This window comes from Symphalangus syndactylus, chromosome 4 (genome assembly GCF_028878055.3).
Source record: "Symphalangus syndactylus isolate Jambi chromosome 4, NHGRI_mSymSyn1-v2.1_pri, whole genome shotgun sequence".
Lineage (NCBI taxonomy): Eukaryota > Metazoa > Chordata > Mammalia > Primates > Hylobatidae > Symphalangus > Symphalangus syndactylus.
The window spans coordinates 139032968-139059533 of record NC_072426.2 but is presented as its reverse complement, the minus strand read 5'-3'; the positions used below and the strand labels follow the sequence as shown (position 1 = coordinate 139059533).

Sequence of the window (26566 nt, the reverse complement as noted above, 5' to 3'; positions counted from 1 at the left end):
ATGGGGCACACCTGTAGTCCTAGCTACTCTGGAGGCTGAGGTGAGGGGATTGCTCAAGGCTACGGGTTTGAGTCTAGTGAGCTGTGATCACACCACTGCACTCCAGCTTGGGAAACAGGGCAAGACCCTATTTCAAAAAAGAAAGAAAAAAGTTAAAAGACAAAAGTGGCAAGAGCTGATTAAATGGAGCCTAAAGAAGAATTTTAAACTGAGGGAATAAAAATAATGTTGAGTCCCTATTTCTCTTTTTTGGGTTTCATGAATACTTTATGGAATGATAGGGAAGGCAAATCAGATGTCATTATTTCTCCACATTACAACCCAGAATTCCAAAGATTAGATACTTTAAAGTTAAGTTACATACAAATTGTATTTGTTGTTCATACTGATAACCATTTTTCTTTATTTATTTATAAATGTTAGAAGAAGGCTTTTTTGTGAAAAAATGCAAATAAAGAGTACCTGCAAATTAAAAATCTACAAATGTGCATACACACACACACAAATTATAAAATATTTATACAAAATATTTTAGAAAACTTACCTCTTAAAATAATATGATTTTTTCTAAAGAGCTTACGTTTTTAAAGATGATTTTAGCGTGGAAGATTTGAGGTTTAATTATTAGATAACTTAGTCTGGGAGTTGATTCTACAGCTGCAGAATCAGTGAATCTTAGTGATCGCTTGTGCAGGGCCAATTCTCATACCACGCCTCTCCTTCATCAGAAAATTGTTTGGGTTTCTGGAGTCTGATAGCTGACTTCTTTCTGTAGATGGATACAAATACCACCAAATCCTTTCCTCATTCTTGCTTTCCTTATTACCCATCCACCCTGTTGCTTTCCTTATGACCCATCCACCCTCTTCCTATATATACACAAAACCACCCAGTGAAGATCCTGAGAAGTATTTGCAAGCAATTTGCAGGATTTTTGGTGTTTTGTTGTTGTTGTCCCTGTGCATTGTGACTCCTGTGAAAAAAAACTTTTTCCAGTTTTATTGAAGTATAGTTGACAAATAAAAATGTGTATTTCAAATGTACAGGGCCAGGTGTGGTGGCCCACGCCTGTAATCCCAGCACTTTGGGAGGCCAAGGCAGGTGAATCACTTGAGGTCAGGAGTTCTAGACCAGCCTGGCCAACATGGTGAAATCTCATCTCCACAAAAAATACAAAAATTAGCCGAGTGTGGTGGTTCACGCCTGTAACCCCAGCTACTCTGGAGGCTGAAGCAAGAGAATCTCTTGAATCCAGGAGACAGAGGTTGCTGTGAGCCAAGATCGTGCCACTGCACTCCAGCCTGGGAGACAGAGTGACACTCTGTCTCAAAAATGAATAAATAAATAAATGTGTACAATGTAATGATTTGATCTCCATATACATATATATAGACAGAAATGATTACCACAATAAGTTTTATCACATCCATCACCTCACAGTTACCTTTTGCGTGTGTGAGAATGCTTAAGATCTACTCTCTTAGAAATTTCAAATACTCAAGATAATAAGTGTAATTACCATGCTGTAAATAAGATTCCCAGAACTTGTATTTCTTATAACTGAAAGCTTAAGACAACCGTGTTATCTGCCCAATACTTCCTAAAGTATTTGTTCTGAGGGTCTGGGGCAGGTTGTCATTGCAGGATGCTTGCAATATTGCCCCCCTAAATTCCATGATGAACAGTCATTTATTCTGAATTTTCAAGGATATGGTTTATAAATTTTGTGGTACAAAATGATACTAAGGATGATACAATTTAAGTTACCAGCCAGCATCTTTTCCATGCCACTTAAGAACCAGCTCAGAGAATGAGGCCTTTTGGCTTGACATAGACCTAGAGGACGGGGGCCAGATGGAAGGGACAAGTCTAGGAATGGCAGCAAGGTCAAGTTTCACCTATGTGGCAATTCTGTGAAAGTTCTCAGTGTTTTTATTCCAAGATGAATTATTTCATCTCCTACTGTTATAACTGGAAAACAGAAAGGAGTGTATTCAAAAACTACCTCCAAAAGTTAGATTTGTAGATTCGGATGAAAAGTATAAGGTTTCTGAAAGAAAAATTCCAAGAATTTCATAGGAGGGTCTAGGAGTCTTAGAGGGAAAAGTACTAGAATCAGAATAATAGTACCTTGTTGAGAACTTCCCAAATCAATTAATTGGTTCTAATTACTTCTAAAAATTAGGGGGAACTCCTGCACTACCTTATCTTAACTACTGTGAAGAAAAACAATATAAATGTTTTAAAGGGCACAGTTATTTAAAACGTTATCTTTCTGGTAACAAAAAATAATTGTGATAAGAGACCTGAGTCGCAAACTCAGAGGTTAAGGCCATTTATTTTTTAATGCATCAATATTCATTATTTTTATTTGTATTCTCTAAATGAATTCCTAAATATATTTCTAAGTATATGAGGTGATCATAGTCAGACTAAGGTTTTTTTCTTTTTCACTTTTATCTCCAGGAAAAGTCAAATTGTAATTTGAAATAACCATTCAACAGCTTGCTTTTTTTTTTTTTTAAACTTTCTAGCTACAGTACTTGCTTCCAAGTACTGTTGGTAGAGAGAGGAAAAGTTGAAAAAATAAAAAAATCCAAACAAGGGGTCTACGTAAAATGTCCTCTCTCTATATTTTGTTCTGATATTAATGAGGCAGTCATGAATCTGGGAACTTGAGGGGAATGCTGGGAACTTTCTGTAACAAACCAAGGTTAAGAAAATTCTGAGTAGCCAAATCAACATTATGATATAGGCAATTAGAATTTCTCAGCATGAAGTCTTAAAATACAATACATGAACATGAATCAGAGGAGAAATGCATATTTTCAGAAAAACAGCAACTCCTCTGAAGGGGTAAGGAAATTATGGTAATAGTAAGAGAAAATAAAATGACCATTCATTCATTCACACATTTAATAAATACTAACGAACACATGTTGTCCCAGGCAGGAGATATAAAAATGTCTAAGGCATGACACCTGATTTTGATCTCTAATCTAATATGTGTGGAAATAGGATCACTTGAAATATATGTGGAAATAGAACTAACAAATTGTGGGTGAAATCTATGTGCCTTGTGTATGAATCTAAGTCCTTATGTATTCATGATCGGTAAATATCCTTGCAAAGAATGTTACAGAGACAGGGTAATTTTTTCTTCATGCCGAAAGTGTAAAATGATCAAAATTGCACATTTTAAATTTCATAAAGGACACTATTACTTGACCAGAAAATATAAGCGGATCCTCCTAACCAAAACAAAGGGAGATGTTTACCCCAAGTCCATCCTTTGATGAAATAATTGGTAATTGGGAATGGGGCAGTGAGTGGTGGCATGCATCCCAGCTCTGAGAATTTAGAAACATAGCTTGATTTCATGCAAGCTTCCTGGATCTGCCCTTATTTTTTATCATAGGCCAATAAGGCAGAGAAAACCAACTGTGAAAAGATGACCCTCATGTGATCCAGGAACAGGAAATGTCCCTCCTCCGCTCTTCTTTCTCCTCACCGCAACCTCAACCTCAGTTGAAAATAAAACTTACAATTTGAAAACGTTATTTATTCATCTATTAGACGAATATTCATGAAGCACTTAGCAATGGACTTGCCCTCATGAAGATTACAGTCCAGTGTTGAATGTAATTTATCAAATATTTATTTAATTCTCTTGTGTTTTTTGTTATTTGGAGGTTCTGAAAGAAGCATGACACTGTCTCTGTCTTCCAGGAGTTGACAGTTTGCAGAGACATATACATCAAATTTTAAAATATAAGGCAAATTAAAAAATATAAGTGACTAAAGGCAAAACTAAATAAAATTAGGTGCCTGAATATACAATTATATAACAACTGAGCCTTTCTCAGTGATGGCTGCTCTACTCAGCATGACACTCAGAGCACCAGCCAGGTAATGTCTTTTGTCAGACAGGTGGTGTCTTCCTCTGCCATCTGTCCCTGGAGTGCATGTAACAGAGAGTCAGGGACCCTGGAACTTCTGAAGAGAAAGAAAAATCACACTAGTGTGGACAATTGCAAGAGAATCAGAAATTTCCATCTAGAAGTCAAAAGTAGTTTGACTGGCATTCAATCAGTGAAGAAATAGAATGACTTGCTCTGCTTAAAACATCAGCCTACCAAACATTAAATAAACAAAAAAGACAAAATAATCATATTAAAACTAATTTGAGGACAACAGTTCAACTGATCAATTTTCTCTCCTATCTTAGTCCTGCTCAGGGGCTTATTCTGAACTCAAACGGAAAGTAGGAGATGTTTTCTTCAGACCTCCACTGAGTGTGAGTTGTTCTCTTTTCTTTTTATATTATAGTACAGTTTCCCTGGATTAGGCTTGTTCAGAGACCCCAGCCCAGGCACTCGCTCTCTGTGGAGGGCCCTTTCTTGCACCTGTCAAAATTATGTTAACCTACCTGTGTTCAAATCCAGTACTGTGATTTTGCCTATTGCCAATTAATTTGGAGCTGTTGATTAAGGATATTCTTTACTATGTGACTGCATAAAATGACTGGATCCTTTTTCTAGATTTTGTTTTTTTAATTTTTTGCTGCTATCAGTTGATTTCCTTGCTCATGAGAACAGTTGTCTCCTAATGGAGCAGGAAACACGGTCTGGAGCTTACTTAAGTGGTAGCAATGACAACAGCACAACAACAAAGCTTTTCAGAAATAAGCGTTTACTTATTTCTGCTACTGCCTACTTCATCCCATTTCCCCCCATGTCTAAGAAGCTTCTACTTCCTTCTGTCATTCCAATCAAAACAGGTTGTATACTGCTAATTACTGAGAGCTGGTTATCCTAATCCTTCACACCTTGGCCATTATAATTCTAATAATGTGATGAGCCTGAAGGGTGAGGACGATCATCACACTTCCAAGCAGCTGTGCTAACTGTTCTCTCCCGACCTGGGACAGTTAATGTCTTCCTTTCTTGATATTTATGTCTTGGGATTTGTTTACCTTCTTTTATTTATTGATATGCTTATTTTCTCCCAATGTGCTCAAAATAATGACTCCGTTATGTATTCAAAAATAAAAGACAAATAAGAAAGAAAAAAAACTTATGAACACGAAGTCTAAAAGATATTGCATTATAGTTCTAATAAATACACTTTGGACTTAAAAAAATTAGTCAGTTTCCATTAACTAATCATCACACATAAATTAGTAGCTTTTCATGAGTTATCATATTACGAGGCTCACATTCAAATTTTAGTTGCCCCTACTCTGTGCAGCCTCAAAGACTGTATGCTGCACAGAGCATGCAAATTCTTGAATAAGGCATAAAGTGCACAGTAAGAAGTTAATTTTTTTATTGGTAAATCTTTAGACAATGCTATATACTGTTTAAAATGTACCTTGCTGATTTTTAACAAGAAACAAATCACAGAAAAATCTAATGTTGGGTTTTAAAAAAAAGAAAAAATAATATTTTGAAACAAAACAAAATAAAAATGACTTTATCTTCCAAAGCCAGAGTGGAGCGTTAGCGGCTGAGTGGCTGACCCTAGTTTTCAGTATATTCTCCGTTCTAAGGACATTGACAGGAAACGGTCAGCCTGGAGATACAATGAAAGGAAACCCAGCAGTGAAGGTTTCACTGATAACATGTGATTTGAAGTCAGTGAACAGACCTAGCGGTCATTCACTCGCTTAGGCCAAAGTGTATAATAATCCAAAGGCTCCATTAAGATCTTGTCACAAAAGCGCACGGAAGATGGCATTTGACTCAGGGGGCAGGGCAGAACATTTTCCTACTAATAAGTGTGTTGCAATAGCTGCTATCAATATGCAGGCATTATTTTACAGCACTGTGTTAATCTAACATATGGTTGTCCTAAAAATGCATATGTTGTACAATAAAAGAGGCCTAATTTTTCAGGGGAGCTCCTTTGGTAATAAAGCCTTGATTAACCAGAGCAAAACCCTCTTCTTATCTGCTGTTACCTCTCTCCATCTATCCCTATTTTCCCCTTTACTTTGGGAGAATAAGCTACTGTTAGTAAACAAAATTACTGAATTGCAATATTTTATGTTCACCACTTTGGATAGAACTCTTCCTATGATATAATGTCACTATCCTGTTTTTTTAAATGGAGTATGTCCTATGATCAATCACTTAACTCTTTCTAACATCAATGACTATTCTGAACTACATTCGAAAACCCTCTTGTTCCTGAACTATGCACACCACACAGCCCCCAACAGCTTAGATTTGTTGTTCTATCTTTCCATAGTATTTGTATTACCTTGTTATCAAGGTAGCCATCTAATAAGATGTGAAGGATTAAGAGTCTGAATCCTCAGATAGAAGTGTACAAGCTATTGGTCACCTTTCTCAACATTTCTCTTTTCTTTCTTTGACCTTAGAAAGTTAATAAATGAATGTGTTAAATTATGGGTAGAAATAAGAGAAAATGAATGCTGGGGAGACTTGAGGACTTTCATTGAGTAAGTTTTCATACTCAGATTCTTGTAAACAGATTATCGTTATTCAAATATCTCTTTGGCAGCTTTCCCATCTTTCAATAGGTGAATGTGGTGTAAAACAAATTGTAACAAGGTAGAGGGTTTTCCGTCTGACTTAGACCAAAGAGCTGCATTACCCAATGGAAATATAATGTGAGTCAAATATTAACTGTAAATTTTCTCCTAGAAACAATAAAAATGTCAAAAGAAACAGGTGGAATTAATCTTAATGATATACTTTATTTAACTCAATAAATCCAAAATAGGGCCGGGCATGGTGGCTCACACCTGTAATCCCAGCACTTTGGGAGGCCTAGGCGGGCGGATCAGGAGGTCAGGAGATTGAGACCATCCTGGCTAACACGGTGAAACCCCATCTCTACTAAAAATACAAAAAAATTAGCGTGGTGTGGTGGCGGGCGCCTGTAGTCCCAGCTACTTGGGAGGCTGAGGCAGGAGAATGGCATGAACCAGGGAGGCAGATCTTGCAGCGAGCCGAGATGGCACCACTGCACTCCAGCTGGGATGAGAGAGCGAGACTCTGTCTCAAAAACAAAAAATAAATCCAAAATAGTATTATTTAAATATATATATTTTAAAATATTGAGACATTATTCTTTTTTTCATAACAAGTCTTTGAAATCTGGTGTATAAGTACAGCATATCTCAGTTTGGACTAACAACTTTTCAACTGCCCAATAGTCACAGGTGCTAGTGGCTATTGTATTGGAATACACAGGTACACAGGATTTTTTTCTTTTAATCTTTATGTCCCTATGGATCAAACCAATGGCATTTTAAAAAGTTATATAATGAGGGATTTAATGGAAAGGTCTATTTAAACCAACCTTGTTTGCAGAGAATTTTAGGTGGAAAAATGTATTCTGTTCACTTGGGGCAATAGAGTGTTTATTTTGCTGTTAAATTATGATCTCCTGAGTTTAGATTTTTCTGTGTAATAGTATCTGAAGTGACTCTTTAAATTAGCACTTCATGATAATGTCAAAAGTATTCATGTAGAATGACTGAACTCACTCTTTTTGGATATTAATTATAATTAAAGTGCATTTTCACATACAGTTTATCTAATGAATCTTTGTCATTCATTTCCTTTGTGGCAGGCTGAGAGAGGAAGAGTTGCAAAAACAGACAGTTTCTGCCCTCAGGGAGAATCCATTCAAATAAATGAGAGCGGTATGAATCAAAGAATCAGGTAAATGTAAAATCACAACAGTGAGAAGTACTGCAAAAAAACTACACTGTCTCAGGAACATAAAAAGGAGGTTTGACCTAGTAGGCAAGATCGGGAAAACTTCCTTGAGGAAATGGTGCTTGAGCTGAGATCTAAGGGATGAATAAGCCTAACCAGGCAGAGAGGAACTGGGAAGGATACACTGTGAAGTTTGATATTAATCTTTAGTTTTGTTTCATGAAGAAACTATGGTTAGGAGAAAACTTTTCACTGTGCCCAAGAGAATAGTTCTCGCCCAGATTGAATTCTTGGCATTTCTTCCTGAGAGTCTCTCATGAGCCCAGCACTGTCTTTTCCTGTAACGTTGGTGCCAAGTTACCCTTGTCTCTGCTTAGACATTGAGTCCACTCCAGCACTGGATATGTCTTTGATTTCTCCTTTAAAATGTAATGCGTGGAATAAACATGAATAGGAATTTCAATATAATTAATTCATCAGCTGGTGTAAAAGCTTTTGAAACATATTAAAAAATATTTGAAAATGAAGAACTCTTACAAATCAGGGTTTTTTTGTTTTTGTTTTTGTTTTGAGACTGAGTCTCACTCTGTCACCAGGCTGGAGTGCAGTGGCGCGATCTCGGCTCACTGCAACATCTGCCTCCCTGGTTCAAGCAATTCTCCTGCCTCAGCCTCCTGAGTAGCTGGGACTACAGGTGCGCATCACCACACCCAGCTAATTTTTGTATTTTTAGTAGAGATGGGATTTCACCACGCTGGCCAGGATGGTCTCGATCTCTTGACCTCGTGAACCATCCACCTTGGAGCCCCAAAGTGCTGGGATTACAGGCGTGAACAGATCAGTTTTTTAAAAAGCAATTCAATAAATAAAATGGGCAAAAGACAAAAACAGGCAATTCACAGAAGACGCACAAATGACAAGAGCACATGAAGCAGTTATCAAAGAAATAAACAATAAAGCTTAAATATTTGTTTAGCTTGACTTACCGACAAAGACAATAAAGAACATTGCATGTCTCTAAGAAAACAGTAACTCTAAGACACTGCTGGTAGAAGAATAATTTGCAGCAACTTTACTGGAGGACAATTAGTCAATACACATTTAAAAACTTTGTGATCTAGAAATTCCACTCTTGGAATTTATCCTGAGAGACTAATAAGAGAAGTGAGAAACAAATGTATAAATTTAGAGCTATGGTAGCTGTAAAGTGGAACCCACCTAAATATCCAATAAGAAGGGAATGGTTAAAAATTATAATATGTTAATAACAGTAAATATATTGCAAAATGTAACATACATGTGCATTTATTCATAGTGAAGTATATTCACAGTATTCTTGTAAGTGAAAAGCACAACAGAATAGAAAGCAACATGAAGAATATGATTCCATCTTTTATACAGACTCACAATTTATGAGTATCCTTACATTATAAAAATTTAGAAAATATAGCAGATTTTTAACATGCAATGGTGTAATTAATTATGTATAATTGATTTTATTTTTACTTATCTAAAGTTTCTACTTTTTGTAGAAATGTTTTCTTATACTTAAGAAATACACTGTTTTTATAACAATTCTTCCTCTTAAGAAAAATTTTCAATAAAAGACTTTTAAAAAAGAAAAAGAAAAAATATTACCTATTATGTTAGCATCCAACAACAACTGCATTAATGGGAAGTATTTCCCTTCAGTATTTTTATGGATAACCAATTTTTTTAAAACATACTTAACTGGGCTTCTGAGACCAGTATTAAGCCTTGCCTGAGGGACAAGCTTTTACAGAGAATTTTCTAGTATCCAATTACAGGGTTTTTCCATAATAGGAGAATAACAGTTTATAATTAGATTGACACTTTAAGCTCTGTCCAGATACCCTTGTGAAAGGAGACACCATCTCGCCTCATTCTTGGCGTGCTCAATTCAATCAGATGTGGTTTTTCTAAGTCAATGATTCTCCTTAGGAGTTTTGGCTGAATTGGGTAAAGTGCCTATTAATAATTACACAAGACAGTCCTGTAAATACCCAGGAGACTTAAAGAATAGTTAGCAAGAAGAATACAGTTATTAGTAGTCCTATCAAAGAATCACTGTACCAGTGGCTAAGACTCTGGAGCCAGACTGCTTGGGTTCAAACCCTAGCTCTGACACTTTCTAGCTATGTCATATAAGGTTTTTTTTTCTTTTAACTTTCTCTGAGTTAATTTCCTCTTTGGTAAAATTGGAAAAATAAAAGCATTTACCTCATAAATTCTTGGGAGAATTAATTGACTTAATATAGGTAAAGCACTTACAGTGGTGCTTGGCACAAAATAGAAATACCCAGGAAGTGTTAGTTTCTATTATGGTTCAGAAATCATACCTACTTGGAAATGATGTTGGATGCACAGTGGTTGAAGGGTGAGGAAATGTGATTTGTGATCTCAACAGTACAATTCATTGAACAAATGTGTGCCCTCCGTGAATATAAGATATTCTGTACATATTATCACACTAATCTTTACAATCACACTCTAAAGTAAATGCTATTTTCAGCCGAACGCAGTGGCTCAAGCCTGAAATCCCAGCACTTTAGGAGGCCAAGGTGGGTGGATCACCTGAGGTCAGGAGTTTGAGACCAGCCCGGCCAACATGGAGAAACCCCGTCTCTACTAAAAATACAAAAATTAGCCAGGCATGGTGGCAGGTGCCTGTAGTTCCAGCTTCTCAGGAGGCTGAGACAGGAGGATTGCTTGAACCTGGGCGGCGGAGGTTGCAGTGAGCCGAGATCACGCCACTCCACTCCAGCCTGGGTGACATAGTGAGACTCCATCTCAAAAGAGAAAAAAAAAGTACATGCTATTTCTATCTTCAGGACTATAAAACCAGGGTTCCTACAGTTAAGTAACTTGTTAAAGTCACACATAGTTAAGAAAAAGTAGAACAGGAAAGAAGGGAGGCGTTCTCTTGGTTTGCACCTTTCATTTGTTAGAGGAATTTCTGAATTAGGAAAACTCCAAAGGCAGAAATAAAGATGCCATAATTTTTTTTCACAATTTACCCCTTCCTGCAATAACAGAGTTTCTTTTCATTAATTCAATAATAGCTACGGAGCACCTGCCATGGGCCAGGCACTGCTCTAAGAACTGGAGCTACTGTATCCCTAAAGAGTCAATTTTCTAGCTAGAGACAGGCAATAAGTAAGGCTGTGCCAGTGAAGTTATTGTCTCTCACCTCCAAACCAGCCATCTATACTCAGTTTTGCTGTGGTGGCTCTGGGACTCTGCAGACCACTGGATCCAGCACAGTTAAAAGTGAGAAAGCCCATTGTTGATGGTGACGATGAGCAGGAGGCTCCCATGGTGGGCTGTGTCTTGTCCAGCCTGCAGCAGGCAGTGGCACATGTGGGCAAAGCCCCATAGGCCCTGTGGAGGGCTAGAAACATTCTCCCCATCCCTACCAGTCCTGGGTACCTGTTCTGTGGGGCACCTTAGCCAAGGTGGCCCTTGCCCACTTAGCAAAGCATAGGCTGCTATTCAGCCCTGCAGAAGCAGGGAGCTCCCCGTCACCCCTAACCCACTCTTGATTTTCCAGAAGCCCTAGGAGCTGCCGAAGGAGAAGGTAGGCACCCAGATGGGCCAAGCACAGCCTGAAAAGACCTGCTGTTAAGAGTGCAGGGAGGGGCCAGGAGTTTCTGCTGTGATAGCTGGTTCCCTGTTAGGCTCTGCCTAGAGGGGATGCTTCAGGGAGAGTGGAGCTCTACAGGAATAGGGAGTGACTGAACTCCTTCCTTTGTGCTTTCTATCTGCTTTTTATGTAGCATCCAGAGATGCTTCTTTCACCCTACAAATGGCAGCGCCCTGCCAGAGCAGTGGGTGGATGCAGTTTGCAGTTGTTCCCACGCTTAACAGGACCAGCTTCAGCACAAAACACCTCAGAAACATCAGCCTCAGCCAGGGGGCTGACTTTTCAGAGGTCTGGGCTACGGGTCCACAGGAATCCTCCACGACGAAGGTGCTAAGTTTCAACTTCAATCTCTTCCTTTTTCTCCCCCAGCCCCAGGAGCTCCCTGCAGTCGGTACCTCTGTGATACCTTAGAGTTCTCTTGTGATCTTTTCTTACCTGTTCAGTTACTTGATTAACAATACTGTTTTCAGTAAGTGAACATATTACCAGTTACCTAAGTTATTATCCTGTTGTTGAACAGCTAGCTATTTTAAATTTTTTACTTCTAAATCCTGCTGCTGTAAAGATTGTGCATCAAACCTTTTTTTCAGGATTTAGGATCCATCTTTTTCAAAAAGAGATTCCCAGAAGTAGAATTACCAGGTTAGAGAATGTGGCTGCTCTATTACTTTTTCTGTATGTTTATATACCACACACGTATGCCTAAAATGCATTACTTAGCTTTTCTAAATGTTTTTGCCACTCATTTTCTCCAAGTAGTATAAGGGAATGTTTATATGATTTTTCACAATCAGTCGGTTCTTAATAAAATTGTATTTTAAATCCTATCTTGCTTTTGTTTAATTTACTAGCACTGAATTGCTAACGTGCTCTAGCACATTTTTATGTTTATAATGTAAATTTTGAGATTAGGAGTTAATTTTATTTTCAATAATTCACTGTTATTCTAATGTTCGATGTCAATAGTATAATGATTTTAGACTTTATGTCATGTTCATGATGGGGATGTGTAAGGCTCTGGATGTTTTCATTCCTTCTAGCTCTCAGAACCCCATACAGCAATAGTCATAATTTAAGCATGCTTCCTTAACAGTCTCAAGATACTTACAGGAAGTGATTCCTATAGAGGAATAACATAGATTTTTACTAAATTCTAGTTCATTTTTCACTGCTATTATATGGTCTCTGATCTGGGGTGGATACTTTTCGATTTTCAACTGTCACCTTCACTTTATCTTAATTTTGTTTTCTCTGATTACATTTTTATTCAACCAAGGATACTCTTTAAACCATTAGTGGGACTTTTTAAAAAAATATGTAGGGTAATAGTTTGGAGGATTCAATAGATTCTGTTCTTAAAAGTAGAGAAACCCTTTAAGGATGAGTGACAAAAACAGCAAGGTGTGTTGCCCAATCCATTCGTCCTTTCTTCTTTAATAACAAATCCCCAGTCTCAGCCCTGCAATGATGAGCCATCCCGGAGTCTACTGTTGACCTGTCCCCTGGAACTAGGATGTCCAGTGAAATGTAGATAGAACAATTATTGGGTGGGACTTCTGAAAAAATCTTTTTTTGCTTTTCTTTCCCTTTTTTCTGCATCCTAATAGAAAATGACGTCACGATGGCTGGAGCTCTGAAAACCACCCTGGACCCTGAAAATGGAAACCATGTGTGTGCTGGGAATGGCAGAACAGAAAGGAATGTGTAGTTCCCTAAGAAATAGTATGTACACAATATCTGTAATATACATAGCGTGGTTTCCTCAACCTGAGCTGCCTGCTTTCAGATTTCTTTAACATGAGGCAAAGCTACATGTCTCTTGTTTAGGCTATAACTACTGGTAGCCAAATATAATTCTTAATAACATCTCTTCAATGATGAAAGAGTATTGTCACATGTTTAGGCATCAACTAGATTTATTATCATTTTGTCACTTCACTTTAATTGGTTTACAAAAATACAGTGAAATAAATTTACCATAAACAAATGTCTGACACTTCATAAAAGAGACCAATTAGATAGACTAAGCTTTTTGAATTTTTAGAGTTTACCGTAACATCTTTGGGTAACATCTGCAAAAGCAATCACCAAATGTTTGTGAAATGGGGATAAGAGAAATACCTACTTTGCCAGATAATATTTATGTAAGCACTCAGTAAACCTGAGAGGAACATATAAGTATTGGCTCTTATCCAACCAGATGGATCACATGAAGCCATAGTTAAATCATAAGGGCTAAAAATAATTACATTAAAGATAAACCAGTGAAAGTCATTCTGAGATTAAAGAGTAAGTATATTCTTACATGTCTCGGCAGCATGGTATTTCAAACAAGTTGCCTTGTGCTGTATTTTTTTTACAACCCTGCTATTAGAAGTGGAGGATTTATTTTCTTCATGAGAGGCATATTTTGTAAAGATTACACTATCAATACTGACCCATGTTAAGAAAAGTTTGTGTGAAAATAAAGCATATTCAGCCTCATAGGGCTGCATGCTGTGCTGTGAGAACAGCAGGGAAGTTTTATAAAAAGTAACTTCACTCACATTTCTGAATATATTTTAAAAAAAGGTTTGGTTTCACTAATGTCAACCTGTACTCCAGCTGTTTGTGCATATTTTTGTGTGTCTCTACATTTTCCTTGGAGATTAAGATGGCCTCAAAAGGAAATCACCCTTTCCAAAACAGGCAATTTGCTTTTCAATATGTTGCATAACAGATGCTCCAAAGGAAGAAAGGTAGAGAAGCCTGAGCTGGAGGAAAACACAGTCGTGCAATGTTTTCGGACCCCAGACCTGCAAGGGAGAAGCTGAAGGTAGGAAATGAACATGCATGCATTTATATCCAAATGTATTATTCGAAACAAGACAGTAATTTCTATGTTGTAAAAAAAAAAAAAATCCAGCCTTGTTTTAAGAATTATCAAAACCCTTCCCTTCAACTTAGCTTGAAACATTACACACATACACACACTCAAATGTCTACGACTATCAGCCCAATTCATTGTATAGAACACCAAATTTGACATAATTGATAAATCTGGATGTTCTGGGTGTTCGTTCTTTGCATTGAATCTGAAGACTTGCATTTAGCTTTAAAATTTCCATTGATGTGTTAAGGAGTTGCTTCATATACTTTTTTCTGTGTCCAATTTTTAAGCTAATTATAACAAACAATTTCAGTACCTACCCCGTGCAAAGCCTTCTGTGGGGCACAAAGTAAGTAAAACCTTGACCTCCAGCCTGTTACAATTCACTAAGAGAAGGCACACACATCCAACCACTAGCTTGGCATAAGCAAAGCTCAAGTGATACGGTAGTTCAGAGTAAAGAAAAACAACCAGGCAGGCAGGCTCAATTGTTGCCCGGATTCCTGCTGCATCTTATTGTTCCATGAGACTAGATCAATCTGTTCATTTCTGCAAGTATACAGCTTTTACAGGGAGCAAAGAAATAGGTTTTGGATAGACAAAAAAGGGGACATATTATTCTATTTTGGAGGTGAGACAAGGGTTGATGGAAATTTTGTTAAACAATCCCCTTTAGGCTTTTAATCTACTATGCAAAATATAAAATATATGTCTATATTTTACAATTTAGGCAACTTTTGTTTTCACGAATGCTTAAGTGAGATTTTATTATGTCTTATTCCTAAAGAATTTTCCAAAAGAATGAATATTCAATTTATTATAAACTTTGAAATAAAAACCTAGACTTTAACATATATATCGATTCACAGGCAACATTTTAAAAGCATAACTTTTGTGTTAAGATAGGCATATTTTCATCTTGTGTCTACATACAAAAGATAAGATTTTAAATGATCCACTTGATTTTTATAGTATCAAAGCCAAATTAGGTAAAAGAGAGACTTTGCAAAGATTTCTTTGAAAGATCACTAAAAACACAAGTCAAGTGAAAGACTGTTGGAAAACTGTCATAGGTAGAAATCCTCACTATTAAATGATTAAGGAAACCCTGAATGAATAGAGTTTACTTAAATAAGTCAATATTAGCTATAGAGCCATGACTGAGGTGAAGAGGCAGGGATAGAATGTAGTCTAATGTATAATTATTTTATTTAAATCACCATAGCAGCAGCATTGAAAATGGATAGGCAGAGACAAGAATGAATGAAGGGAGAGCAGTTAGTAGACTCCTGGATGTGCCTAGGTGAGAGTTGTCTAGGATGAGGGTTGTGTTAGTATATTCACTAATTCAAAAAATATTTGTTGAATTTCAAATATTTTCCAGGCACTGTTCTGTCACTGGAATTCCGCCATGAGCAAAACAAATAAAAGTTTCTATCTTGTGGAACTCACATTCTACTGGAGAAGACATATGATAAGATCAATATATAAAATATATAGTATATTGGAGCAGTGCGGTGGCTCATGCCTGTAATCACAGAACTTTGGTAGGCCGAGGTAGGCAGATCACCTGAGGCCAGGAGTTCGAGACCAGCCTGGCCAACATGGCGAAACCCCGTCTCTACTAAAAATACAAAAATTAGGGCAAGCACGGTGGCTCACGCCTGTAATCCCAGCACTTTGGGAAGCTGAGGCGGGCAGATCACCCGAGGTCAGGAGTTCGAGACAAACCTGATCAATATGGTGAAATTCCATCTCTACTAAAAATACAAAAATTAGCTGGCCATGGTGGCAGGCACCTGTAGTCCCAGCTGCTCGGGAGGCTGAGACAGGAGAATAGCTTGAAACCAGGAGGTGGAGGTTGCAGTGAGCCGAGATCACACCATCGCACTCCCGCCTGGGCAACAGAGCAAGACTCTGTCTTAAAAAAAGAAAAAAATACATATATATATAAAAAATAAAAATAATAAAATAAAATAAATATAAATATATGCATATATATAGTATATTATAGGGTGATAAGTACATATGGAAAAAAGAAAGCAGGGAAAAGGGAAATAAAATGCCACTGTTGAGGTGAAATTGTAGGAGGAAAATCGAAGGAAGGCCTCACTGAGAAAGTAATGTTTGAATGGAAGGAAATGAGGGAATGAGCCATGAAGATCTCAGGGAAGGGCGTTTCAGGCAGAATGAACAGTGAGTGTGAAGGGTGTGAGATGAGAACATGCATAGTGTGTTCAAGAAGAATCAAGGCATCTCTATGGCAAGAGCAGGAGGAGTGAGATGAAATTGAGAGGGACAAGGGACTGGGTTATGTAGCAACTATAGATCACTGTAGGATTTTAGCTTTTATTCTGGGTGAGATGGGGAGTCTGTGCCAGCTACTGACCTATTAGCTCTTGGTTCCAAAGCACCCTTCAGTACTCTTCTTTATGATGACTCTGTAAACTACATTTTCCCGTTAGTCAAATGGTTTCCTGTTAAGTTTTGCCGATAGAAAGCAAAGAAAAGAGAAAGGGACTTACGCATTTCTGTTTTTCCTGTATTGGTCAGTAGCAGCTAAAAGCTTCAACCTTCCTTGAGAGCTTCCAGGACCAGTTCTCTGGTGAGATGCCAGGTAGCAGCAGTAGCCATTTAGGATCTGTTCTCAGAGGTCTGTGTACCAACTCCATGGTGCTTCTTTGTCAGCCCTCTGGGTTCTGTCCTTGGTCCTAAAGATGTAGAGATGCCAGCTTCTTTAGTTTTTAATATCCAGGTTACTGAAATATTCCATTTTTGTCCTTTAGCCCTCAAACATCTATGTTACCAATTCTCTGCTTAAATGCCCACTGTTCCAAATCCTTAAGGTGGTTTCTATTTTCCGGATGGTTACAGTGTCAGGTACTGGAAATGATGCCAGAAAACCCTCAAAGACGGGATTATGGAAATGTTTAAGATATGTCCTTGACCTTGAACTTAATGCTAAGTTCTTTATCAGTAGAAAATGAGGATGCTGACATGGCATGCAATATTTAATTAAATTATCACCTGGGATGGCTTGGGATAAAATGCTTACGTAAATGAGTATCTTGGGGGATAAAATGACTGCTGCAGGTGATGGATATGGTGGTAATAATGACTGTGATGACTTTTGGGTAGAATGGTTATTTCTGACAGCGCTGGAGATGATACAAAAGGAAAATGACTCAAGAATTTAATAATCTCAAAGCTTCTCTTGTGATCCTAGAAGAATCTTTTATTTTGTACAAGTGTATTTATTTTAGTTTGTATATAGCAGGGCAAATATGTCTGAAAACCAAATGGAACATTTAACTATTTAGGTCAGTTATGGAATTACAATGAAAGGGGCATTCACAGACTTTGCAAGTGTCTTAAGTGAAAATTAAGACTGATTGGAAAGAAATAGGGATATCTGATGGAACATAAAGTTGAAAACCTTTAATCCACTCTGAGCATTCCTTTCAATGAGATGCTTATTCTCCTCAAGACTTACCACCTCTACTGTGTCTAGGCCTATAGGGCTAAAGCAATCTAAGTAACAGGGCTAAGTGAAAAATCCAGTGTAAGAAGAAATAAGTTATACTCCAAAAGAATTGCTGTATTTTTCTAAGTTATATTGACATGAACCTAGGGGATATATGTGATTATAGCATATGTATAATAATATCATGTTAGACCAAGGAGGATGGAATGTGACATTGTATCCCATAAAATTTCTCAACATAGGTATACTTCTTTCAGATTTAATATGATAGGTTGAGCAGACTAAAATTGTTCTAACAATTGTTTAATTTATTGGATTCAATGGTGGCCTTCTTGCAGGAAGGTTGGATGAGAATTTTCCTGGCCTGGTGTCAAAAATGGCTTAGGGATGTAGGAATGTTAGAGTGGACTTTACTTGTGAAACTTGCACACCCACCACCCCTCTCTATTTGTTTAGAGGGCCCAGAAGACATCCCGTTTTCTAGGGCGTGTGCCAGTATCTTTGTAAAGCTCAATGGCAGTCATCCTCTGAAGGGTAAAGATGGCAAGGGCAGATGCTATTATTGAAAAAGGATCCCTAATTTCAATGTATATCATGGGATTGCGGAGTAGTGAAGTCAAGAAGCAATACTCACTTCAAGAAGTAAGAGTTATGTAATTTCTGTGAAGATAGCTAGGAAGAATTAGAAATCAGAATTGACCTGCAGAGACCTTTGTCTATGCTTACTTAATTCCTTAGGAATGAAATGACTTAGGAGGAAAATAGATAAGCAGATTTCTAAAGTGTTACTTAATCAGCATAATAGGAGAACTCTGTGTTTGATGGGCAGAAATCTGTCTTGAGTATTCACAATTTCTCATCTACTTCCCGAACCTAAAGGCATTCACAGATTTGGAGTTCTTTGATCAAAAGGAAGACTGGGTCCTTTTGAGAAAGTACTCTTCAACACTGCCACAACTGAACACAGTAAAAGTTTTCTAGATCTTCCTGAGACATGCCTGCCTGCATTTGATAGGTGACTGTACACTAGATGAAATCAATGCTTCTTGGGACTCAAAAATCATTTTGGATCACTGCTCAAAAAGTGGGTACCTATAGAATGAAGTAAAAATCCATCACAGTGGTCAATTGAAGGGTAAAATGTAGTGGAAAAAGGAAAGCTATGTATGTCTTCTTTCTTGCTTATGTATACATGTAGCATATTGCAAAATAGCAATCTTTGCAGTGCCTCCCTTCAAGAGGTGTAATCTATTTTTCAGTGTCTTGAATTTGGATGCCTTTGTGATTTGTGATTTGCTTTAGCCAGTAGAATATAAGTGACATCGTGTGAGTTCTAAGCTTGCTTCTCAAAAGACTTTGTATCCTCCTTCTCTCTCTCTTGGAACCCTGCAACTTCCATGGACAGAAGCCTGTGCCCACCATCTGGAGAAGGAAAAACCATGTGGAATAGAGACAAGCTATTACAGCCAAGGCCCCAGACATGTGAGAGGACCCAAAGACCAGCACAGTCAGCCCAGCAGCTGACCATGGACTCACCAGTGAGTCTAAGTGAAACCGTGGGAATCACGGATTTTTTTCATCCTTTATTTCATCCCTATTACTTCATGTAAGGATTGTTGGTGTGATTGCAACTGAATAAGAGGATTTATCACCACTCCCAGACGGGGCATAGTAAATGTTAGGACTTTGAGTCTCTTATATATGGAATAAAGTACGAATGACTTCATTTATATAAAAGAGAGTTGGATCCTGCTAGGTGGAAGCATGAAGTTGTTAACTGTTGTTGCATGGAAGTTAAAATACATGGAGAGGAGTGATTAGGAGTGCTGAGAAACCAAAGAAGGTGACTCTGATGCTGGGAGGACTCTGAAAATTACATTTTCCAGTTACCCTTGCCAGCAGGCTTCCTTTTAGGTTCCATCTGCAGGATGCATAGAGAGAAGAGCAGAAGGAACTTCCTTCCTGTTTTTCCTGTCTTTGACGGCATTGCTAGATCCAGCCTCCCATGAGTTGTGGCATTTCCAGCACAGCGCTGTGGCACACTCTTGGAGGAATCAGCAGCTCTGGGGCAGTGGCTATTTTCCTAGAAGTATAGAACCAGCTCTGCAGAGCCCGTCTTCTAAGCTCCTAGATTCTGGTAACCCCACCCCTTCCCTTTTGTTTCAACAACTAGCAGTATCAGCTGTTGCCTGGGTTTTTAAATCTCTGTGTTACCCTTTTTCTCTTTCAGGCACCCAACATCTATGGAAAACACCTCTTAGATTGAGATATCCAGTGTGGCTCCTATTTTCCCAGCTAGACTCTAACTGATACGAAGTCATGGAGGGTTTTGAGATCTCAAAAGATTTGTCTTCCATTCTGATAGCATCACCCTGGCTGTTGTGTTGGAATTGACTGAAGGACCGACCAGCTAGGAGGCTATTTCAATCAAAATAGATGGGGGTAAAGAAGTGGTTACATTCTGTATATATTTTGAAGGTATTAATGATGGGATTTGTAGACATTCAGGTGTGAGTTTCAAGGAAAGAGTAAAAAGTATGAACTATTATCTAGGAGAGTAGGAGACTGATTAGAAGACTCTAGTGTTCATGCTGGGAAACAATTAAGATCAGTGATTATGAATTTAAAAGTTAGACCAACTAGCAGCTGAGTGTGCATAGCTCTACAGTGGTTTTGTTAAGGTAATGCTAGCTGCTGTGACAGATAAATCCTGAAATCTTAGTAACCTAATACAACAGAAATTTCTATTCTAGTAACATAAAGCCTAATAGGTAATGGGACATAGTGAGGATGAACTCCTTGATTATACAACTGAGTCTTTCAGTGGTCTTGGCCAACAGAAACTCAACATGTGTTTTTCAAGTTTGTCCTGAGAATTGATACCTAGCTGGAAAATTGAGGATGGGAGAAAATGCAAGATTTCCATAAATTTTATTTATGCCAGTCCTAGAAGTAGCATGCATCATTTCTACTCACATTGTCTTGGCTAAAATTCAATGTCGTGGCTGCACCTTAGGTGAACAGAAGCCAGGAAACATCATTTAGCCTTGTACCAAAAAGGAAAGGAAAATAGGTTTGGTGAACTGTTTTAGCCAATCTCTGTGAAAAGGAGAGATAATCTGTGTTGATGCAAGCAGAGACTAGGCAAATAATTTAAAAAGTTGTTGCTTTGCCAAAAGTACCACAAAAGTGAGAGAAAGGCAAAGGGGTTCAGAGCAGGTTCAAAGAATAATTAGAAGGACTGGCCATGAATTTAAGCTGGGTAAGGAGAAAGGAGAGGACACAAGGAGAGAAAAGAGTTATTAGGATTGATGTGCTGGGGCGCCAGATTGGTGAAATAATTGTTAGAGTTCCATTCTAGTAAGCATTGGCAGGCAAAGGAGGAGGTGTTAATTGGAGAATGCGATGCTTGAAATTGAAAATTTGGAGGAACTTCAGGGCTGCCATTGACAAAGATGACAGCATGACCCTGAATGCTAGCATCTGGGATAGGGTACAAGAAAGATCACTGGGAGACAGACTGCCAAGGAATTTAGAGTCCAAGATATCGACAGATAATCTACACAGATATCACATGTCGAAAAGAGTGATAGTGTTTCAGGTGCTGAAATCTTTGAGGAATGAGGAAATGTGAAAATAAGAACAGTGAATGACTTAGAAAGCTGTTAGTGGGTAAAACAGCAAGACTTGGTGATTGGTTATTGGCAGTGAAGATGAAGGAAGTGACAAGAGTCAATCCCAGTTTTCTCACTTACGTGAATGGGTGGACAGTCTAGCCATTTGTAGGAGAGGAGCACTCTAGGGTGTCCATCTTTAGGAGAGGAATGATGAGTTTATTTTTGGATATATGGATTTTAAAATTTCTCTCTCTCAAATATCCAAATGGAGATTTTGAAAAGATTCTTTGAAATCTAAAGGTCTGGGACCCAGAGAAAAAAACAGCAGTGGGATATATATATTTGAGGTTATCGGAAAATAAATAGTATATAAAACCAAGTATTGGTAATATTGTCTAGGGTGCTAATAGGAAGCAGGGGTGGACCTTAAGACATATAGAAAGAAAGAAGTCACAAAGAGAACACTCTTATCTGTCCAACCTACCATATTAAATCTGGAATAAGTGCACCTGCGTTGATTAATTTGGCCTGATCCAATGTTGTGTTTTATGCTCCTTGGTTTAACACCTTACTAATTTATTCCGATGTAGCTCCCCTAGGTTTATGCCAGTATAATTTAGAATAATATTGCTAGATTATTCACTTGTCTCTCTTGAAATGGACTCAGATTTCTCTAGCTATAGGTCTAGACACAATAAGGGTGACAGGAATAGGCCTTAAAGAAAATAAGCAGCCCATTCAAAGGATGCTTAAAGTAGGTTCACAATTTTCACTTTTATGCATGTGTACCTAAATATTTCTATCTCTTCATAATCAATGCCCTAATTTTCCACTTCGGAAACTTGGAAAGTCTGTGAATACCTCTTACACGGTAATTCTATACTAACCCAGATACTTAAGTGTTGAGTTTAATTTTTAGCCATATCTACCCTGGTACATACAAACAAAAATAAATTCATATGTACAAAAGCAAGAGATTTTTTAGGATCACGGAGAAGCTTTCAATTTCAGTTGACATTGTTAAACCCCTGAGCATATCATTTTCCTTTTGTATGGTCTCTAGTGCAGTCATAAATAGTCATTCTACCAAAACGAACAGAGTGTGAAGTTTGGGAAACTAAGAATAGAGTTATTCAAGAAAGAGGGAGTGTCAATAAAATTAAAGTGACATTATTGAGAACGTAGTAGGTATCAGGCTATGTTCAAAGAACTTCACAAATATTTATTGTATTCTTATGCCTGTCCTAGGAAAAGGTACTATTATTACAGATATTTCTCTTTTACATGGAAGAAAACAGAGGAACAAAGAAATTTTAATTAATTGCTTGAGATCTCAGCTAGTACTTGGCAGATCCAGCAAGCCATCCCAGGCCATCTGACTCGAGTCCAGTTTTAACTACTACTTTATATTAACTTCTAACCTAAAGGGATCAGCACTACTCTGAGAAAACCAGGCCAAGGAATAGAAAACTGCTCTTTGGATTGAGTGGCAGGGAGGTCATTGTTGATGGTAGTAAGAGATTTGTCAGTGGAGCATGTAAGTACATAGTACTTAAGTTCATAAGGCAGATTAGAGTCTGATGAGGAGAGAATGCGGAGTTAAAAAGAGGACAGATGTACTTTGGATACTCAAGAAATTTGACTGTCACAGTCAAGAAACAGAAGATGATAGGGGTAAAATTGGGTTCAAGGAAAGTTGTATTATTGTTTTGTTTTAAAAATGAAACGAAGTTTTTAAATGTTCACAGAAAGGAGCCATTTGAAAAAGAAGGGGATTAATTACACAGGAGAGAAAAGGGACAATTGACTTTGCATGCTCCCTGGGAGGGTGGGAGGGTATTGAATTTAGGGCAGTTGTGAAAGGACTGATCTTAAACAGGAGAGAGGACAATGTTTCTCCTCTTTGAACAAGAGAATAATAGGATGAGTGCAAATGCTATCCAATTAAGGGAATTAAGAGTATATCCATATGATACCTTCTATTTCTCTCTTTTAGAAAGTGAATTCATCTGGGTCTGAAAAATGACGGGTCTGGCATGGTGTAAATTGAGGGTGAGAAAAAGTTGAGAAAAGTGTGAATAATTGAGGCTAGTGAGTGAGAAATATACTGGGCTATGCAGGCACTGCTAATGACCTAGACGATAATGATAAATTTATAGTGTTACTTTGTCCTACTATTACTTCCTTAAGTGTCATTCTAAAATACAGAAAATTGATTCCTTTAGGGTTTAGTTTTGCTAAATAAAGGCAATGAAAAGGCAGAGGAAATTGGAGTTCAGAAGAAAGAAAAGAGTAATTGAAAAAACAGACCATGGAATCCAAGCTGAAGAGGAGGGCAGTAAAGATAAGCGTTATGGTTATGGTTATGGTTATGGTCATGGTCATGGTTATGGTCATGGTTAAGGTTATGGTCATGGTTATCATATTGGTTATGATCATGGTTATGGTTATGGTTATGATCATGGTTAAGGTTATGGTCATGGTCATGGTTATGGTTATGGTCATGGTCATGGTCATGGTTATGGTTATGGTCATGGTTATGGTCATGGTTAAGGTTATGGTCATGGTTATCGTATTGGTTATGATCATGGTTATGGTTATGGTTATGGTCATGGTTAAGGTTATGGTCATGGTCATGGTTATGGTCATGGTCATGGTCATGGTTATGGTTATGGTCATGGTTATGGTCATGGTTAAGGTTATGGTCATGGTTATCGTATTGGTTATGATCATGGTTATGGTTATGGTTATGGTCATGGTTAAGGTTATGGTCATGGTCATGGTTATGGTCATGGTTTTGGTTATGGTTATGGTTATGGTCATGGTTAAGGTTATGGTCATGGTTATCATATTGGTTATGATCATGGTTATGGTTATGGTTTTGGTTATAGTCAATCATGGTTATGGTCTTGATTATGGTCATGATCATGTAGGTTTATTGCAGCACTATTTACAATAGCAAAGACTTGGAACAAAACCAAATGCCCATCAATGATAGGCTGGATAAAGAAAATGTGGCACATAGATTATACTAATACTGTTTTTTTAAAAAGGAGGTCACTGAGACTTTGGATATTGGCTGGATTAAACAGGAATTACAGGCCTGAGAATTCAGGAATTTAGTCCTACCAGTAGTCTCTTTGAAGGAGGCGGGACCGAAGGACTGGAATGGTAGACGGCTTTTGGCTGACCCAACTTAAGATGATTTGATTTAGTCACAGAAGTTGCAGAGCAGAACACAAGGCTTTGAGTAGCGTAATGGCCCGGTCTCTGCAGGCCAGCCTGTTTATTATTTGTCTAAATGTTTATTACTTTGGCTACAGTCTGTTATTACATCTATTGTTCTGTGCTATATTTGTGTATTTATATATCTCCCCTACTAGACTCTGGGTTCCCAAAGGCAAAGCCTGGGTATCATTTTTTTAACCTTGGCACTTGTTTTAGTGCTTGCCCAATAAATATTTGATCTAATGACTTTAAACACACTATTTCTATTCCATTGCACTGTCTACTATTTAACATAGCTTATCAATGCTGTGCATTGCTTTGTTAGTTCATGATTTCTTCCAAAAAATGTTAACGTCTAGATATATAGAAAGGTTGGATACAAACAGGAGGAAGAATGTGGAAGCATTACTTACTGTGTACGGATCAGTGATAAGAGAGAGAGGAAACCAATTAGCATTCTTTTCATTATCAGTTGTTTTCAATTGTGTTATGATGACCTGGATAGAATTTCCCATAAGAACTAAGTAGTAAAAAAACAAATAAATAAAAGAAGAATAAGTTGATTGCTTTATTGCATTTGATACTTAAGTAATCAGTCTGAAAGAATGATTTCAAGAATAAACAGCTTAATGGATTCTGGTTGATTGTTTACAGTTAATGTTTTTGCAATAAAACACCTTCTTCCCTGGTTTGCCTCATGAGATAATATAGCCAAGCTTTCATAAAATGAGTCTAATTTCATTCACTTTGTCAAAATTGAATCAGAGCTTCAATTTTCGAGTGTCACTGGTTACAGTTTACATCTTTCCTATTGAATGAATTTTTTTCTCCTGTAATTTTTTTCTTCTATAATTCTGAGCTTTCTTTACACTAGTTGGATTGTGATTCCTGACCATGGGTTTTGTAAGGGATGTTGTAAATCAGTCGGTCATGTGTGGTTTCATCAAACACTATCAAACATATCTCTTGCCAAATTCCAGTGGTGGAAATTTGTAATAGTTTTATAGGTAGAAGTGAGTAACATTTTCACAAGATGAAGTTCAAGCCAGTCTCTAACACAATTATATACTTCTCTTTTTAACCATAGATTTCTCTGTTAAAGTTTATTAATACTAAAATAAACTCACTATAATTACCACTTATCAAGTGCCTACTCTGCATTGAATGCTTGACAGTATCTTAGGAAATCTTAAAAACAATTCTAAAAAGTTTCATTTACAGATCGCAATTATAGTTGATAAAACTTAGGTTCAGAACAGCTGAATTATTTGCAGTCATAGGTTTTTAAGAGAGAACTTAGAATCTGAGACTAACCCCCATCTTTATGCTCTTTGTACTGTATCACATTACCTCCATTTTATACCATGTCTATCAGAGTTTCCTTAGGACATGGAGGCAGATGTCCACACACACACCTGTGCCTATAAGCATGGCCAGAACATAGAAGTTATCAGGCCCGGTTGAATAAGAACTAAGCAATGATTCAAGTGAAACATGTAATAAAGACTAAAATTTAGTCTTCAGTTCCATGTTAAACTTTATGATTTTTCATTTTAATGGGAAAACTGTATTTTGTATAAAGAGATCCATCATTTCTTATAGTTTTGTGTTATGGGTATACATTTTAAAATGAAAATAAAAGTAAAAGGATGTTTCATTCAAGTAAAAGAAATGTTACTTTATCCTCATTGTAAGTCCACTGAAACCAAAAACTCTGTCTTCATCTGGGATTAAATTTCCCCACTCAAAGAATAATGCCATGAATTTAGTATGAGCCAAGATTCCTATACTTGACAACAGTTCCAGTTCATCACAACCAGGTATATAACCTTGGAACATGGCAAGCATGTTCTCTATGGAGCCGTTTTAATAATCAATGATAAATTGATTATTTAAAACAGGTCCACAGTTCCTTACTTGCAATTCCCAAATCCAAACTGAAGATTTGGGTAACTGTGGTATTAGAACTTATTTGGCTGAAAAACATGCTCTGAACTAACATGAGGCTAT

General features: G+C 37.4%; 1 protein-coding gene and 1 long non-coding RNA gene across 4 annotated transcripts in view; one reads left to right on the top strand and one right to left on the bottom strand.

Moving 5' to 3' along the window:
• Window positions 1-8985: 8985 nt before the first annotated feature.
• The window catches only part of LOC129481217 (uncharacterized), a 78809-nt gene continuing 61228 nt past the window's right edge, over window positions 8986-26566 (bottom strand). The window contains exons 5-6 of the long non-coding RNA XR_008657292.1: window positions 16753-16938; window positions 8986-10504 (exon numbers count right to left, since the gene is read on the bottom strand). This is a non-coding gene — a long non-coding RNA (uncharacterized lncRNA). The remainder of the gene's footprint in view (window positions 10505-16752; window positions 16939-26566) is intronic.
• On the top strand, window positions 14047-25698 carry LOC129481216 (uncharacterized). 3 transcript variants are annotated; one of them, XR_010120600.1, is made up of 3 exons: window positions 14047-14173; window positions 19117-19249; window positions 19942-25698. XR_010120600.1 is itself a non-coding variant. In XM_063638357.1 (2 exons), the coding sequence occupies exon 2, from the start codon at window positions 23640-23642 to the stop codon at window positions 24285-24287; it is 648 nt and encodes a 215-aa protein (XP_063494427.1). In that variant the 5' UTR covers window positions 19328-19848; window positions 19942-23639; the 3' UTR covers window positions 24288-25698. The 3 variants fall into 3 exon arrangements, 1 of the variants encoding a protein (XP_063494427.1); XR_008657291.2 differs by having other exon boundaries at window positions 14067-14173; window positions 19120-19249; XM_063638357.1 differs by lacking the exons at window positions 14047-14173; window positions 19117-19249 and adding an exon at window positions 19328-19848.

Coding starts and splice junctions, on each gene's coding strand:
- LOC129481216 (XM_063638357.1), top strand. CDS start 23,640: ATGGAATCCAAGCTGAAGAGGAGGGCAGTAAAGATAAGCGTTATGGTT.